This window comes from Channa argus, chromosome 20 (assembly GCF_033026475.1).
Source record: "Channa argus isolate prfri chromosome 20, Channa argus male v1.0, whole genome shotgun sequence".
Taxonomy (NCBI): Eukaryota; Metazoa; Chordata; class Actinopteri; order Anabantiformes; family Channidae; genus Channa; species Channa argus.
In genome coordinates this window covers 5,121,157-5,140,042 of record NC_090216.1, presented here as the reverse complement: position 1 = coordinate 5,140,042, position 18,886 = coordinate 5,121,157, and the positions used below count along the sequence as shown (strand labels likewise).

General features: G+C 40.6%; 2 protein-coding genes across 7 annotated transcripts in view; one reads left to right on the top strand and one right to left on the bottom strand.

Annotated features, from left to right (window-relative positions):
* Positions 1-18,886, top strand: part of sdk2b (sidekick cell adhesion molecule 2b) — a 254,571-nt gene that overhangs the window by 161,512 nt on the left and 74,173 nt on the right. For all 6 annotated transcript variants that reach the window (XM_067487921.1, XM_067487919.1, XM_067487924.1 and 3 more), the window contains exon 2: positions 11,153-11,312. In XM_067487921.1, coding sequence (XP_067344022.1) covers positions 11,153-11,312 — 160 coding nt within the window. The remainder of the gene's footprint in view (positions 1-11,152; positions 11,313-18,886) is intronic.
* rpl38 (ribosomal protein L38) overlaps positions 1-18,886 on the bottom strand; it is a 422,602-nt gene that overhangs the window by 332,268 nt on the left and 71,448 nt on the right. The gene's annotated exons all lie outside the window — the stretch shown is intronic.

Genomic DNA, 18,886 nt, shown 5'->3' with positions numbered 1-18,886 from the left:
CCATCCTATTACTTAAAGTAAAATGGAGGGCCAAAACATTAGAACCACCTCTTAATATAATGCCCTCCAGTACAACTCCACCACCTACTTTGACCTTGTGGTAAACATGTAGTAGAATTATTGCTTTTGTGACAGTTTAAACTGAAAAACTGAAATTATAACCTTGTACAATGGCTTGGATCGAATTATATTGCACCGGTCGTCCCTAATGAAATGGCCAGTGAGCCTAGGTCTGCATCGGGCTCTGAAGCTCTACATAAAGTGGAAGGAAGTATAGTTTTGCTCTCCTCGCTATTTCAAAGTGAGGTGATGGAAAGATTTTTATTTTTATTTTTTAACTCAGCTGTATATAGAAAGTCTATTCACTTCCCGTTGCCTGTCAGCCTCTTTGCAACAACATATCCAGTCCTAATACCCATCCAATATGGCTTTTGGCTTAAGAGTTTCTGTGAGCAGTCATGTAAATAAAAGCGTTGTTTTGCCCCATAACCTAATCCTTGGACTTTATAATGCAGTTTAGTGGTTAGAGAATGTTTTTGTCCCCCCAGCCTTATAATCGCCCTGCTCCCTCAGCCCACTTCTTCTTTTCAGCCTTCTCTTTTATGCTTTATCCACTTTCTCTCATTTTTTTCTCTCTGACCTGGGTGTACTGGCACAATACGCTGTGGCCTGCTCACAGTTAATACCCAAATTGAAAGCTCATTAATGAAAGATTAGGATCCCACTGAATAGCCACAGTGGGCTTTTATTCTGTGTCCATATACCAGTATAGTACAAAGAAGCAAACAAAAAAAGGAACAAATATTGACCCCTCCAAGAGTATGAACGGCCACCGAAGGGCTTTTGGGCCCACATTTAAATACACACCTGTTATAAACTCTCTCTGTTAATAGATAAAAAAAAAAATACAACTTTTTGGCAACAAACGCAGTGGAATAAAACAAAAAAGGTGAAACGTGGCTCGGCATTCGACAGCATTTAGTCCACTCGACTACTCTGCTTGTTTCCCTTCCTGCTGCTCCATTTTGGATCTCCAAACACTTATAAATAGGTTCTCAGTGGAGGCAATCAGAGGGGAAAGGAAAGCTAGGGGCAAACCAACCATGATTACTGTAAAAAACACGGCAGGAGGTCAGAGGAAAATGTATGGAAGGAGGTAGGAAGGAGCTAATTGGCTTGCAGAGCAGTGAAACCAGCACCATTTATTCCCATGGCTTTATTTAGATGTGCCCTTCATTAGGTGAGTACAAAGAGGACAGAGCAATGATCACATTTATCCCGGCGAGGTGGTAGGGGTGTGTGCATGTGTGTGTTTACACGTGTCACAGAGAGACAGAGGGGGGTCTCCTTGTTTATATGTATATGCCTTTGACTCAGGGTGAGCTTCAGAGGATGAGCGGAAAGCTGCCAACAGAGACGAGGATGAGATGGATGAGGTGGGAGACGTTTATGTGTGTGGAGACTTTGTTGAGATCCCAGCAGCATGTTGTGCGTGTGTGTGTGTGTGTGTGCAAGCACGCAGGAAAAACATTCATTAGTAAGTGTCTGCCTGCTGTTTGCGTTGAAACACTTGGGTGTGAGCAGATCCACAGAGTGATATACATGAACATGTAAAGTACATGGTCAGTCGGGGAAAACACAAACGCACATCGTGCTGTGATGTTCACCTTACCAGGGTGATTTCCGTGTTATTAGAGACGCACATGCCCAGAAGGCCAAAAGAGGAGAGATGCAAAATCGATTGAAGAGGAGACCTAGAGAAAAAAACCAGGAACAAATGTTCAAATGAGATTTATTGTGGCATCTAGACGCTGCTTTTATCCAGCAAACAGCTGCTTTTGTGGAAATAACAAAGACTGACTACAAAGCCAATTCTAGCACATTAAAAGCCTTCTAACAAGGCCATGAAGTGGAATTGTTTCATGGCACACTCCACGGTGAACAAGTGTTGAATCAGGAGAGATGCTGGATAATAGCCTCTCCTTCAAACTACCTCAGCTATCAAATTCTCTGGCGTATTGACCTTCGCTAATCATCTTTTACTAAGTGGCAATTTAGACAATTATCCCCCAAATTCCTCTTTTAAAGCAAAGCACTATTTTAAATGAATTCATTTTATCCAGCACGATGTGCCCACACTCAACGTGGGGAGATTTTTAAAAGGCTTAAAGGCTCAATCTGTCACTTTTTTTGAGGATATTAATTACAGGGCTGAGTTTTAGCTAAAAATGTGGCACAAGGGTTTTCTTAGCTGATGATAATTGAAACGATAGACCCTTTTTAGCCCGTGTTTACAGACAGTGTCGATTAGCTTTCTTTTAATTAGATAGTGCTTATGTGAGTTCACTCTTGACTTTGGAAGCCGTTTGACAAAGAAAAGTCTTTGCACATCGCCTATTTTCCAATTTACTAGAACACTCCGCCTCACAGCTGAACAGCTGCAGCGCGTCTTGTAGCTTTTTATTATATGATTAATCGTGACTGACTCAACAACAGTTTTCATTTCATTCTGACTCGTTTGCTGGTGATTGGAAGATGAGGACCTTTGCTCCATGACAATTTTTGACACTATATTTTCAACACTGCTACTTTGCCTTCCCGGCCCATATTTTACCGAATCGCAGTGAATTTTACCAATCATGGCACTAGAAAATAATAATGTCGTCTAAAACGTGCACATTTGCATCCAGCTTTGAAGGTAGAAGCGCACGATTTGAGAAATTCATTGTTCTGGTAAAATAAAATAAAAAATTCTCTTAACTAGATGAATGCAGCCGGATTTTCTACCTGCCTCCACTACCTCAGTCTGCTGTATAATATTCTGTTACGCCGAGAGCTTCGGTTTTCTCTACCTGTTCAATAGGGTCTTCACAGATTTAACTGGCTTGAGTTTACGTTATATCCAAATACAAAGTTTTCTAGATTACGAGCTAACCTGTTACTCCATACCTACAAAGCATAGGTCTGTCTTGCCCGAGACCCGAGTTCTGTTTAGATTTTGTTTTATTCCACCATCTTCCTTTGACCCTAACCAGCTCCTGTACCTGCCCAGTCACAAGCATAAAATGCTTTAATGGTCACACAAACTGGACATCGGAAAACAAAACCTGGACATTTTCCTACAAAATCAGATATATTGGCAGGCAAAAATAATGTTCAGTATCAACGTATTTGCAACTCGCCATTTACGTTAAGTGTCAACATATTGTCATTGTGTTCAGAGGAAATGTAATGTGGCTGAAATGACGCGTCTCTGTAACATAATCGCATTAGCAGTTTAGTTGTATAGGAGCGTAATTTTTAGGGACTACTAGTGGATATCACACCAAATCTGATGGGACCTGTCGGTACCTGACTGCCACTCGAACCATGCATGTATATGTTTGTTCACACACTGCTTGCATTCAATACTGAAGCTTGTAATGACGACGATTATGCGGCGTCAGCTTTTACTGGCACTGCCAACAAACACGTCTTTAATCCACAATAGTTGCGTTGCATCATTGTGTTTGCAGTACCAATGATGGCTCCTTACTTTCAGCATCCCAGCAACATTTGTTGTGGATGGCCTGTGAACTATTTCAGGGAAACAGCGCCAGTTGTCTCCGTGGTAAAAATCAAACACGTCCTATGCATCAAGGCAGCAGCATTTCTGCCCACACAGAGCTACTGCAGTACTGCTGTATTCACCGGTGGTCCCCGTCACAGGGGGATTTTTGATTGGCTGCTCTCCTACTATACAGCTACAGTAGTAATATTTGTATTTGTGCAGTGTTGGTGTACTCACTAATAATACTGTGTTCACATTATGATAATCAGTTCCACATAATTTGGCTGACAGACATGTTCATTAATAAACTGTGGCCCAGACGCTTGTGAAATGTGTTATTTTTTGGCTCACAGGTTATCATCACAAGAGAAACACTCTCTGCAGTTCATTCTCACATTGAACTATAAACTTGGCTCCATAAAAAGTAGTGCACACATGAGGAGTTATATTGTACAACTGACAGCTTGGCAAACACTTCATATATAACACCTGTGTGTATGAATGTGTATTGGTGTGTGCATGTCCATTTGCTTTCCATCTGCTGCAGTCTCCAGAGGAATAGAAGGACTAGACTCCTCTTTTTTCTTCCTGTCTTTGTGTCCAGTGCTGTAACCTGGCCATGCATAATTGAGCACCAAAGAACATTGTTCTACTACGTAAATTTTTCAGCAGGCCAGGGGTGGACGGCAGACGCACCCCATCAAGTCACTGGTGCGCACTGTCTCATGTAGTATTGTGTGTCGACTGTGTATTTGTTCAATTATTTCTTCCAACAGCGTATCTGAGGCAGTCTTTCAAAACATTGTACATCCTAAATTAGCCATACTTTTACCAATTTAAAATGCTAAAGGATCAAGCTGCCAGCAACACAGATTGTCGGACAACTTTATTGTTATTAGACCAACGTGTCTGAGCCTGTAGCCTCCATCAGCGTTAGAGGAAAACAGATACTTTATGGTGCACACACTCAGATTGCAATAAAACAGTGAGAGAAAATTGATTTTGTTTGTTTCTTTTTACCAGATCTTGATGAAGGCTACATGCTCATACGCATTGGTCTAATAACAATAAAGTTGTTTGGCAATCTGCAAGTGTTGCAGATTGCAGTTTGATCCTTTCAGACTTAAATTTGTATATCAATTTTGCACTGCAGTACATTTTGAATGAAAGATGTGGGCTGCTCGCTTCAGCAAACTGAACTTTATCTTCAGGGAAGTTTCATGTATGATCTTTAGCCATAAGTTCATGATACATGAGAAGGATTTGTTTAGTTATTTTACTCCCACAATACAAGAATTGATTTGCGTCCATCAACATAACAGCATAATATGCTCGGTGTACTGTGTTTCACACTCCACCACTAAGGAGATTTTGTTTCTGGATCTTGAGGGAAATTAAACCAGCTTTCTCCTGAGCAAGTAAACACACATTCCTACACACACACACACACACACACACACACACACACACACTAAGATTTGCATATGGGGGAAACAGGCAATTACACAAAAGCAACAGGAATGGGGAAGCATGTATTGGCATACATTAAGTCGTATTTTCTTTCATTTTAGTACATAATCTTCTCCACACCTGTGTGCTAAACCTTTTTTGTCTTTGTCTAGCTCTGTTTCAAGGCATTAGCTGCTTAGTCTAGCTTTGCAAGTCATTATTGGAGGTGGGGATGTATAGCTGTGGGGTAAGTGATAAAGGTAAGCATGCAAGCTGAGAGCTTAGCCTGTCATGGCTAAAGGTTAGCTCAAAGATTTACGACTCCCGTCCCTCTTAGCCCAGGCTGTTTAAAGAGGCAGACACTTTTAATGTTTGAGCCTCTCTGATTGATTGCGGCCAGACGCTGCTGTCTTATCCCTACACTAGAGGGGATGGGAACTGAGAAGGGGACAGAAATATGCATGAGATGAGTTTTCAAACTTTTGAACATGCAGTTTTGACTCCGGTGTCAGGCTAATTGTTGTCCACATTGGCTTATTGCATAATGCTTTATCCCTGATGAATCACTGGATATCCATGAGCAGTGGTTTCCAAGTTTTAAAGCAAATTTAAGATTTGAGATTTAAGATTTGGCATGTGCTGCCAAACTACCAGCAGCACATGCCACAATGCAGACTGCTAAAACCAGAGTTACAATGGGCCTCATGCAACAGTTTCATATTCATATTCAGTTTCAGTCTCCTGTTGGACAGTGCAGGGGTCTTTGGACCTGCATAGCTGGAAAACTGCCAGCAGAAGTGAAGTTATAAGAGGAGAGCAGACCAGCAAGAGTAGAGATTAGTAGCCGGCGGCATGGTCTCGTGGGAAATGCAGTGCTACAGGCCAGGAGGAGGAGGCGTCAGTGAGCCATGAAGGCAACAAAAAGGGCTAACAGGGAAATGCTGGAGACATGCCAAAAAGCAGTGAGCTTGAGCCCGATGAGTGTTTTTGTGCATACATATGTGTACGTGCTGATGTGTTAATGATGTGTGTGTGAAGAGAATGGTGAACAGCTGATTGGTTTTACGGAACGCATTTGGTATAAAAGTGCTACATTCTGCATGTGTGTCACGGTGTGGACGAAGGGTAAGAAACCAGCAGCTGACCTTGGTTTGAGTGTCTCTTAGGGATGAGAAACATATCAGTCAACACACACACACACACACACACACACACACACACAACAGATATGCACAAAACGTACAGTTCTGGCACATTTTGAAGCTCCTCTATTTCCTAAACAAATGCACGCACGCACACACACACACACACACACACACACACACACACACACACAGCAAGAGGTCTAGACCAGTGGGCTAAATAAAAACAGACAGTAGAACAGATTTTCACACTCAGCGGGGCCATTAGCGGCTCAGTTAGACCACCAGCAAACTTCTATCCTCATCAGCATCACAAACACACACATCAAGCTACCTGCCATCAAAGAATGATCAACACTCACACACATATTATACACATGTAAGCAAATCACACACACTCATACAGGCATCCACATACACACAGGCCTCATTTGCCCACATTTTCATCCCAGATTAGTAATTAAAGTACAGTTGGCTGCGTCTATCGACTCCATTGAGCAAGTGGAAAACGTATGAGCACGCACCTGTGTGTGTTTGCGTGCGTGTGTGTTTGCATGCATGTGTGGGGGGGCCCCCCAGGCTGTAGCTAAAATATCTATGCTGTGTCCGGGAGCGTTGGTCCCCCTTGAGGATTGAGCTAGGAGGGAGGTTGCCACTCATGGCTGCCACTGCAGCACCACAACCTCCTGGGAACTGGAAAGTAGCCCATGTGTGTGTCGACTGTCTGACTTATCTGTGAAAACCCAGCAGTGGGTTTTGCATGTGGCTGTAAAACTGGCAGGCTCATACCTGGCATATTTTAAGATGGGGTTTTATGAAAAGTATTTCCCTGACAATGGATATACAACTGATTAAACTGGTGTAAGTCAGTCATCACATCAAGCCTGCAAGTCCAGTGAGTTTTTGTCATAAATGAAGTTTAATAAATAATCCTAAATACAGAGTATAGCAGCCTTTGTCTGAGGCCAGTGATGCTATTTCAAACTAACAAGGATAAATCAGTCTGAAATTGTTCACCTGAAGTCAAAAAGCAGTGGTGAACAAATACCAAGTAGTTATTTAATGTAATAGATAGCAGCAGCAGATAGAAATAAAAACAATGTAAAATGTAAATCTCTTAGAATTTTAGTTTTGGTATTTAACATATTCTTTCATCTCTTCCCCATTTATATAAAAAGCTATTTCACTTAAGTTCTCTAATAGTACTGTGCGACTTAAAGACCGATGCTGGTATAGAGAAGGTAAAGAGTTGTATTGACCTTTCCAAGATGAGTATTAGGAACAAAAATAAAAACAGGAGAAATGGCTCTGACTATAGCTCTTGTTATTTTAGAAATTATTTCTCCAAGTTCCCTTCAATTATGAATTCTCACCCCCAGGGTGGGCATTTTCACCTAGCACTGTTCTCATTAATAAGAAAGCTGATTTAATTGACTGTGTGCCGCAGACTGGGTTGTGAGCCTCTATCTGACACGCTAACCCAAAAACACACACACATACACACACTCATACTCCCCAGCTTTGTGTCGACCTGGGCCGTGGCCCCAGGGAGCATCCTTTGGCGTGAGTTGTGCTGTATGCAAAAAAGGGGCCTCTATCACGCACTTATAGCTTTGTGTTGCACAGGAAGAAGCACAGCAGCAAAGTGGAAGCTCTAGTTAGGGTGGGTTCGGTCTGGCTGCGGGGCATTTGTAGGGCTGCTCACATTCACTGGAAGTGCAGACAAACACACTGGTCATTGTGGGATTGAGTTTGCATGTAATGTCAAGGCTTTGACACAAAACAGGTAAGCAAATTATTATTATTACTAGTAGTAGTATTAGATTACATTCAGTTTAACTTTATTGAATTAGTAGCAGTGCAAATAAATAATTAGGCAGTAGCAGTAAATAAATATATTATAGATATAGGATGGGTATGAATAAATATAGCAATAGTCTAAATAAACAGTACACAGAAAAAAGGGTAAACAATAAGATATTGTGTACATCGGTTATAATGTGGTTTGTGGTTATATACATGTGTGCTATGGACAGTGCAATGAGGGAGGTTATGATACACAATATGTGCAACTATTATGCAATGCTATTTACAGTATAGAACGTTCAGCAAGGAAACAGCTGTGAGCAAAAAGCTGGTCCTGAACCTGCTTGTCTTGGTCCCGAGGCTCCTGTAGCACCTCCCAGAGGGCAGCAGGGCGAAGAGGCTACAAGCAGGGTGTGAGAAGTGTGTGAGCATGTCCATTTCCAGTGGATTGGCAGCACTGATGAGCTCTCGTGGACGTCCTAATGAGACGGGCTACTGGAGATACTCATCAGTGATCAATGTTTTCTTTGGCCACCTGTAGGTGACTGATACCCGATGAATGTTTGCGTTCCATCCTACCCCTCGCTGTCTTTTTTTTTTAACCCTGCCTCTTCCCCCCCCCATTCCCCCCCATTCCCTTTTATCTCCCCATCGCGGATAAAAGAGACTCGCACATCGCCAGGGAACAATTAGTCTCAGCCATCTCAAATCACCATTGAACATCTCCGTCTCCTCCATTTTCGCTGCCTGTCTTCGGTGCCAGGCATCGCATTAACCCACACTGCTCTGGGAGATGCCGGCTCTAAAGGCACCTTAGCATCTGTTTTACATTTTATCTCTGTTTTGCATCTCTTAAGCCCTGTCTGCCATGTGCTCTCTCATATATCACTTTCACTTCTCTTATATCACTTAACCTGGGTTTTTCTTTTTCGTCTGGTTCATTGTGCTTTCTTTCTTTGCACCGATGGAGGCTTCACATCACAGTGTGACGTTCCGATTAGCCGTTGATCTGTTTTACTTTTTATGCTTCTGCTGTTTGGAGGCTTTCTTCGTGTTTGACTAGCTTAGGGGATCGGATTTTAACAGAGCCCAGCACTGTCAGAGTGGCGAGGGGCACGGTTTTGAACTTGAAAAGGGTACTGTGGTAATGTGAGTTGAACCTGACAGATCGATACTGCAGGACGCCTTATTGAGTCTCCTCTGTCTTCTCCTATTTGTTATAAATATTTATTCGTGCTGACTAGGCTATGGGTTGGCACTGCACTTTGGTTATGAAAAAGTCAGAGGTCAGGCCAAATTGCAGTTTATGTTGTAAACATGCATCAAGAAGGCCCTGCCATTTATGAATATTCAGTATTGAATTACTGAGAGATGTCATGCCCTTTTGAACTGTAAACAAATCCTTTTTATATGTTTGCAATTTTTATTGATTTTCTTCATTGTGTTTCCTTGTGTGCACCATAATGTTTCACCTCCAATTTTTTTGTGGTGAAATCCGTCTAATTATTTTCTCATTATTTTGGAATAATTACTTCAAAAGTTCCTCAACATAACTTAAGGTAACATTTGAATTTGCCATGCGCTTTACTGAAATAACATGATTAGTCATTTGCCTCTTTCATAACCTCTCTGAAGAATATTCGTGGTTGCGAGTTCATTAGGTGCATACAGTGTAATGTGGCTAAAACTAATACAGCAGTCTAAGTATAAATCCAATCTTCATGATTGGATTAGATGCATTAGAGGTATTAATTCAGCTTTATGGTCAATTTGGAGGCTGTAGGTAATGGTGCTGCCATACAAAGAGGTGTTTCTATTGCTTGTTTCCACCTGTGAGGGCAGACTTAATATCGCAACATGAGCATAAACAAGAAATGTGTAGTCAACCACTGATGGTTTCAAATGAGAACATCTAGAAGTGGAAACTTAAGGATGTTTTATGATGTTGTGTAACTCAACTCACACCATACTATTAGTATTAATAATGTACAATCTATGACAAAAGCTACTCAACAAATTAAGCATGTACAGTACTTCCACAAGCCCCAGTAATAAATTTGAATGTGAGTGAAAGTGAAAAGCTTGTAAATCATCTCAAGTCTCTCCCTCTGTTTCACTTTCATCCCTTGTTTTCCCCACCATTCCTTCACTCGTATCTGTGTAGCTCCAGTGGATTTGTCAAGCCACAATAGAAGAACCAAATATCAGCGCTATAGATCATTTCGACACTTTAATTTCACTGCCTGATTATCAGTCATTTTGATAATTATATTATCCAACCATCCAATTAATGTGTTCTATATTTACGATGATCACCAAGTAAGCTCTCCATTTTTCCATCATTTATCAAGGTTGAGATATTAGAACCACGAGGGACCCTGACAGTTTGTGGGTGAGGCTTCTTGATTGAGATATAAAAATCAATACATGTCTGTTGCTAAGTTCAGTTTGTGCATCTATGGAAAGCTCCACGCTGGTCTTCCTCGGCCCATTTTTACACTCAGCAGCCCGTGTTCAGGAAAAGACAGAGGGAAAGAGAGTGGAGGCGAACTAATGACCAAAGGATTTCATGTCTTCTCGGCTTTACTGCTCTCCTGTCTGCTTGTCTAGCTCGGAGGAAAATGTGCCAATGAGTTACAGACGTAGAAGAAAGCCGTAAATGTTGGACCAGTCCTTCATGACTTGATGCTTCTGCTTCCTCTTCCCTGTTAGAGGGACCACTGACACCCAGAGCAAGTCGGGATCGCCCAACACAGGCTCCATATGAGATTAGGTGGCTCCAAATGGAACACATTCAGATGGGGGTTTCCATCTTGAATGAGACGGCTCGGTGTGTACAGGCCAGTGGTAATCACGCACAGCAGAGTTTGCTTTGTCTTAGGTGAGGTCCAAGCACCTGACCATCTACAATCTGTTAGCCAGACAGATTTAAGCATACAGTTACCACTCTGTTCTCGTACTCGGGTTCCAGTTATTTTAAGTACAATGACTATGTGTTCGCTCCTCACGTATGCCTATTATATCAGGAGTAGAGTGAAGGTCACCTGAAGTAAAATTTAGCTTCTTGGATGAGTGTGGGACTTAGCAGTGTTCTTTATTCGGATCCTGTTGAGGTATTTTCTGCTCGCTTGCTACAGCAGTACGATGCAATAAAAAAAAACGAAGGCAAACTTTCATGTTATACTCTGTTCTTTATACTTTACAGATGACGTGCCTCCCTACTTCAAGACTGAGCCAGTGCGCAGTCAGCTCCATCTGGAACGCAACAGGCTGGTGCTGACCTGTATGGCTGAAGGGAGCTGGCCACTGGAGTTTAAATGGATCCACAACAATACAGAATTAACTCGCTTTTCACTGGAGTACAGGTGAGTTCAAACTAAATCTCTTTGATTATCAGAGAGGACACAGATAAAGAAAAAGAGATGTGTCACTTAGTGAATGAAATACCATAATAATATTATTAATTTATTGAGTGGGGGCCTGCTGGCTCAGTGGTAGAGCATTTGGTTGGGGTGCAGAAGGCAGAGGGCCTGAACTCACGGAATAAGCCAAAAGGAAAAAAGAAAAACAAATGGGGCTACATACAGCAATGATACAACAATAAAATAAACGTCCGTAAAATCAAATAAGATCAGGGATGGATCGGCCATAAAAGTATGTATTAAGAAGAGCTTTAAAAGATGTTTCTGACCTTGGTGAACTTATTTGCTCAGGTAGTTAATTGCAGAGCTCTGGGGCTGCAAACACTCAGACAAATAAACAGCCTCTGTTAGAGGATCTTAAGTTACATCCAGACTCAACTGTATGGACTTAAAAGCCAGCAGTAAGACTTTAAAATCAATTCTTAAACTACTGGGAGCCAGTGTCGATTGAAAATGGAGTGATGTTGTCGTTTCTTGTTCTAGTTGAGAACCTCGCAGCTGAATCCTGTGTAATCTGGAGCCGATTAAATGCATTTTGAGCTGAGGCAAGTGAATAGACCGTTACAGTAGTTGAGCCACGAGGAGACAAACGCATGTAAAGTGATCTCAATGTTTTTAAAAGCTAAAATAAAACTTTTAAACATATTTTTTGAGGTGATGAAAACACAAGCGCTAAGGTTCTTGGTAACAGGCTTAATATTTTCCATTAGGAGGCCAGTAGATGGTGGGATCTGTTTTGCCGCATGCTGGGGACCAACAATCTCTGCTCTGCTTGCACTGAGCTCAAAAGATTGTGAGCCATCAAGCTTTTGCTCTCACATAGCTACTGATGAAGAGAATTCAGTGAGCTGTGATCAGAGACAAGTAGATGCAGATGTATTTTATATGGATAACAGTAAAAAGGAACACAGAACCTTCTATTGGACAAGTATGAAGACAGCCATTTCAACACCACACCTCTTATTTCTAAATACCACGATCAACTGTTTTACTGTATTAAAGTAAGTGTTGAGATCAAAATTAACATCCACTGAACACAATCTAGCATCAGAAGCCAACAGGATGTCTAAGGATGTCACTGTAAGGAGGGCGACCTCTGTGCTGTGATGCTTAAAAAGCAAGACTGAGGTGTGTTGAAGATGTTCCTTCTTTCTACTATTAAAATTAATTGATGGGGAATATATTTTTCTCTTAGATAGAAAAGGTAGCTTGGAGATGACCCAGCTCAGTTTATTATTATTATTATTTTTTTTTTTTATTACAAACTTTGTATGCAAACCAATTACCACTAGGCAGGGACATAACCAGTGGACAGCTGTTGGGATAGCCACAGCTAGCCTTAGCTAAAGACAGGTGTTCCCTCATTTTCATAGCTATATTTTCCCCCCAAAAAATGTTTTTTCTTATCATATATTATAAATCCAGGCGTGTGAACGAGGTACTCACTAAATCAAATTGTGGTTAAGATCAAAGCAGTTCAAATGCATTAACATTAGCCTAGCTTGGTAGCATGGCAGCATTCCATTTAGCTCAAACACACTGAGTTTTTATTGTAGTTCATATATTTACATCAAATGCTGCCTGCAAAGATCGGCCCAAGATTAAAGCCCAATCCTTCACATTCACTGTTTTTGTCACTTTTATAGAGTGTTATACACTAAATAAAGAAATACCTCTTGCTTTTTCTTCCCGTTTTCACGTCTGCGTCTCTCCTCTCCCCCTCGTCGCACCGTGACCTCCATTACTCTCTCTGGAGAGGCAGCAAACGAGAAAAAGGTGTGAATGCGGGTTGGGGCTGGAGATTAAGCGTCTTTAATGGTAACTGGAAGATTCTAATCATGTGGCAAACATTGCTCTTATCTCTGAGAGCAGCAAGTCTGCACCAAGTCTTTCTCTGTGTGTGTCTGTGTGTGTGTGTGTTTGCTGATCGTAGCTGGATTGTTGTGTTCATATGTGAGAAAGAGAGCGTGTGAAAAACAACAGGGTGAAGGTAGAAACAACACCAGCCTCTGCGATGAAACCAGGCCTTTCTCCTGACGCATAACACTAGAGTGGCAACAGTGGAAGGGCAGAAGTGACACATGGATGCTGGAACAATTGATCAGAATGGACTGTACTTGAGAATAACACGGTCCATTGGAGCCTTAGGGCCCTTTGTCTGTGAGGGACAGAATGGGTGAATAAACAAATTGACAAGCGAAAAAGCTGCACAGGATTCTTAATTAGTTTCAGTTGTGTATTGTGCAAAAATCTACAATTTAAGACCAGTTAATTGACGTCTTCACTGATTTTGAACCGGCTTCCTTTGGTTCTAGTTTGGGTAGTACATGTAAATCAATGCCATTAAACTTCCCTCTGAGTTAAAATATATCTCTGCTTTTAGCTGAAAAACGCATCACTTGGAGGAATCTTCAGTTCAGATTATTTCCTCTTGTTGCTCACATTATGTAGTTTGTAATCGAGGTCAGCGTGATTTTCCAGAGCTGTCATCTGGAGGAGTTTTTTAGCTAGAAGCAGTGGAATATTTTAATAAAGCGAAGTCAAGAGAGATGTTTTAAAGCATTAATGTACACTTACACCCTAAACTAAAACCATAGAAAGTAAGCTGGAAATTGGTGCAGTGGCCCGTTAAAACTAGCTGGAGTTAAGCAAATTTGTCATTTTGCTGTTGTAACCCTGTGGTGCTCAGGCCATATTTACATAGGTGTTATTAATTATGTGGCACGTGAAAAGGCTGCTTTAAATGATTATCATAAAGGATCAGTTTGCAGTTGTGTGATGTGTCTGAAAATGATGTTGACCTTTGTTTTGTTGATTGTGTCAGTGCCATTCTTAGCCTTCTGGCTCTGGTCCTTTTGAAGTTTTAGGTTTATAGCCGTTGGAATTAAACGAACTCCAGGCAGAATCGAGCCCAGAGAGACAGCTTCCTGTTGTTAAATAATGTTTGTTTATAATGTTTTTGAGCCTGCGAATTCATTTCCTTCTAGCTGCTTTCCGCGTGTTAGGATGTATCGTGTGTGTTTGTGTGTGTTGTTTGTGTGGGGGAATGCAGTCCTTGTTCCTCCAGTGGCCTTTCTCAGTGCCAGAAGAGTCTTTGAACAGAGCAGACCCCATATTAATGAGGTTATAGCAGAGGTCCCTATTGCTGAGTGCTGTTTTAAATATTGACACCATGCGACTTGACCTTGTGTCCTCTGGCAACAGATCGATACTGCAAGGTGTGTGTGTGGAGGCATTATTATTCCAACACGTAGGTGTGAATGTGTTTGAGAGAGTGAGAGGGTGCTGGAAGAGAGTGATCTGCTGTGAGCAGTGCCACTGTCAGGAGAGAACAGTGTCTGCTGTCAGATAACAGCAACATCACCTATACCATCCAAGTGCCAGCCGCCCTCGCCAGCATCCTGCATTGTTTGTTCCCAGGTCATCATTTAATCCATCTATATCCAAATTACGAGTGGTTTTTGTTTGTCACTTGCTTCTTGGTTTGTGTAGTGACGCCTTACAGAATGAGATGGAAAAGGATTTTACAAAGTAAAAAAAATTCATATTACTCACAAAACAAATGAAACTGTCCAGGGGAAGCCATGACAGCCCCAGCGTCACAGGTTCACGCTGCCTTTTTTGTATCTGTACACTCACTGCCTTTTGCTGTTTAGTTTCCCATATAATGCTGCCACGACAAAAGAAGCGCTTTGTTGGTCAATTCTGCTTTTCACAATGAAAACACAAAATGAGATTAACAATTGGACGTTGGCAATAATAAGGTGTCATTTTGATCTCTGCAAAATCTATTCTAAAACACTTGTATTGTGGAGAAAAAACATGCTTTTGTCAAGCACTAGATGCATTTTACAAATAGATCTATAGATTAAGTTGCAGTGATGTGTTTCCTGAAAATACCCTGTCCATCTTCCTGCCTCTCATCTCTCTCATCCTGTCTTTGTTCATCCTGTCTGCCTCACTTTAATCCACTCGTACGTGATCTACCACCGAGCAGCACCCCGTTTTATTATTTTTTTTAACAGATAATTTCATGGTGGCTCTGAACAAATTAACACAAGTTCAGTACAGCATTATTCCATGTCTGGGGGGGAAGAGATGACAAGCTCAGCTAGCTAACTGGATGGAGATGAAGGAAAAGCAGGGGGCAATGTAGCGATACATGACAACATGTTTTTTGTGCCTTTGGACCCTGGTTGAGTTTCAAGTCACTTAATTTTAGCAAATAGTTTGGGACTTATTTCAAAAATTGGACTGAGTGTGAGATCCATTGTTCTGTTTATTGATTCCTCATCTGAATGTTTACTGCTTCTTCGCAGGGATAGAAACCAAAATATGCTGTAAGCAAGAGCCACCTTTATTTTTGGCTCGCTGCAATAAACAGTATTGCATTATGAAAAATCCCCCAAATCCCCAGGGTTCCAAAACCAGACAAATTGGAGACTGTTACAATGTCTTACTCTCTTTTTTTCTTTTTTTCTCTCTCTCTCTCTCTCTTTTTTTTTTTATTCTCAACGAGCAGCACCAAAACTTCATCAGACTTTGTTAGGGACATGTAAATGTGAGATAACAGCATTTAAAATCTGTAAGGAACAGAAATTGATCATCTATTGTTTACCTGAGTGGATTATTTCATCTAATTGGATTTTGCTATCCTTGCTTTTTGTCACCGCGTTACTGCTAATGAGATCAGCGATATTCTCGTTAAGGCGAAAGAGCAGCAGTTCCATCCAATTACAGGGAGAAAACTTGCCTGCACTTGGATCTGTTCTTGAATTACATTCTGACACAGACTGGCAGGCCTCAGAGAGAGCCAGCCACCAACAATCTCTCGTTGAGTGACCTTAATGGATTCCCATCTCTAACTAAAAACATCCATTTTCTATCTCTCTGGCATTCTGTTTCAAAATCCCCCAGATACAACAGTTTTTTTTTTTCCCCCTTCTTTTCTTTTTACCTTTCTCTTCCCCTTTGCATCACTCCATGATTTTGCACAGTGGACCGGGGTGAGTGAGTGGGAGATAAAATGGGCAGCCTTTGTTTTGTTCATTCAAAATAAAATCCTTTTCTCTGATGCCATAAATACTTGAGAGTGCACCGTTCAAGAGCACGTATTATGTGTAGTTACACTGATCCTTGAACATTTGACGTGTTGACACTATAAATCAATTATGTGACCAAAATAAAAAGGTAACTAGTTTGATTATTGATTCATTGTTTTGGTAATTTCTTACGAAAAAAAAAAGCCAAATATTCAGTGCTTACATCTTTTGTGCAATATTTGATTTTTTCCCCTGGTTTTCTATTATACCACCCCGAACATATATTGTTTTTGTATATTATAATGTATTGTTAAGCTGTAGGTAAATGAAACAAGACATTGGCAAATTCGAACAAGGTTTTCACTACTTTTAATAATGTCCCAACCATTTTAATAGTTTAGCGATTAAAAAGACATTAATTGATGATTTATTTCCTCGTTGCACCCTAGGTGGCGGAGTGCGCTGATTTGGCAGGATGCATAAATGTCTACAGTTCGGGATGGTGTGATAGAAGCACACTGTGGTGATGATCTCAAACGTTTTAGTGCTGACCTACATTTGAAAAGTGCTCAAAGGGATGCTGGTTTCTGCAGGCTTCTTCCTGATTTTAACAGACCCACACCATATTCCACGAGAACGTAAACAGAGGCTGGCACTCACTCATGTAGCGGTTACAAAACAGCAACTAAATGATTACAGAAGAACAAATATTTGCACACATGACAGATTGGATGCATGTAGACTGTAAAATTCAATCAAATAAATCAAAAAAATCATTCACGCACTGGCTGATTGACAGCAGAGTTAATTACACACCTACTCACAAACCAGATTTTGTTATTAATTGGTTGGCTTTGAGCATCATCCCACTTTTGCTGCTGCTTCTTGTTCTAGTTCTAAAAATGTTCATTACTGGAGCCTATACAATACCTGCAGGCCTGTCTCCGAGAAAAGACTATTAATTTGCAACCACAGATACATTTTGGCAGAAACATAAAGCCACTTGTATTGCATTTTCTAAAAACATAATTAGGAAACACTGTTAATGAACATATTTTCAAGTAACAATGTGCATACTGAACAAAGAAGTAAATTGCTCGCAAAAAGTGAATTTCACTTCTTGGTTTTCCTAATGTATCACTTGATTTATTATTTTCTCATAGCAAATAACGCATGATTAAACATTATATCTATGCCATGATAGAACATAGTTAGGTTTAGTAAAATATTGGGGTCTAGGTTAAATATTTAAAACATCGAAACCGACTCAAAGGATAAAAACACCCATTTGTTAACTCTAACATATAATTACCACTGCAAACACATTCTTTCCCCAAACGTATCCAAGCTGCTTTTGTTGCCTAAATCCAAGCACACGTAAGACTCAGGATACTGACTATAGTCCATCATTTCCATGCAGGTTTTAGTATATCCACTGTCCACCCGGACCACCCACAGTTCTTTTGCATTTGGTATATACACACTTTTCACAATGGAAAAATCATATCTTCTTATACACAAATAACATACGCTGTTGGAAAAAACATGCCGTCATTACATTTCTCATTGTAATACAAGTAGCCCAACCTATCAAACCATGCAGCTGTTCGTTCACTGCATGGTTTGTATCAGCCGGTAATTATTGGTCAGTAGGCCGCCTTCTAGCTACTTACTCAACTATAATTATGGGCTGAGAAATTATAACATCCACTCAATGTGAAAATACTCAGGCTGAGTATCTATACAAGTAAATTAGAATAGTTTCTTTATTGTTTGGTTTAGATCCAGGAATACTTTTATATGTTCTGTAATTTGAAAGTACTGCAGTTTGATACCCAGCATTAAAGAGACGACAGAAACCGCATTGAGCCTCGTAAATTCCTCACGGCTTTAACAACTGAATACCAAATGGAATCAAAGATGATGTCATGGTTTTCAAGAGAACCAGTTATTAGAATAAATTAATAAAATAAGGTATTGTAGAAGCACGAGTGTAATGTGGTTGTCACTGGTGTGTGTCAATTCTCTCCATCTGTTTTATCTGTATAAAATATAGGACATGAGGGGGCTATCCCTCTGGGTCAATAGATCAATTACCCACCATTGATTTCCAGTTGCTTAAGCCTTGAGACAGATTACCTGCCCTGTGTAGTAGTATGTGGTGGGGATAAAAATGAGTGAACCACAACAGAATGCAGTCTCTCACCCTGTGGAATTTAGTAGAGATCTTAAAATGTTTTTTAACATATTCAAAAGATACCACTTTAAAAAGATGATTTTAAAAAAGTGCATAAACTTTCAGACACATCACATTACAGTAGCTCAGTAGCAAACTGTAAGTGCATATTTTCAGATTTGTTTAAATGTCTTTATCAAACTTGGACTCATCGCTTTCCATAATAGACACCGTAAGTCATCATATGCACAGTCTAAGCATATAATCATCCGACTAGAATAATGATACATATCAATCCA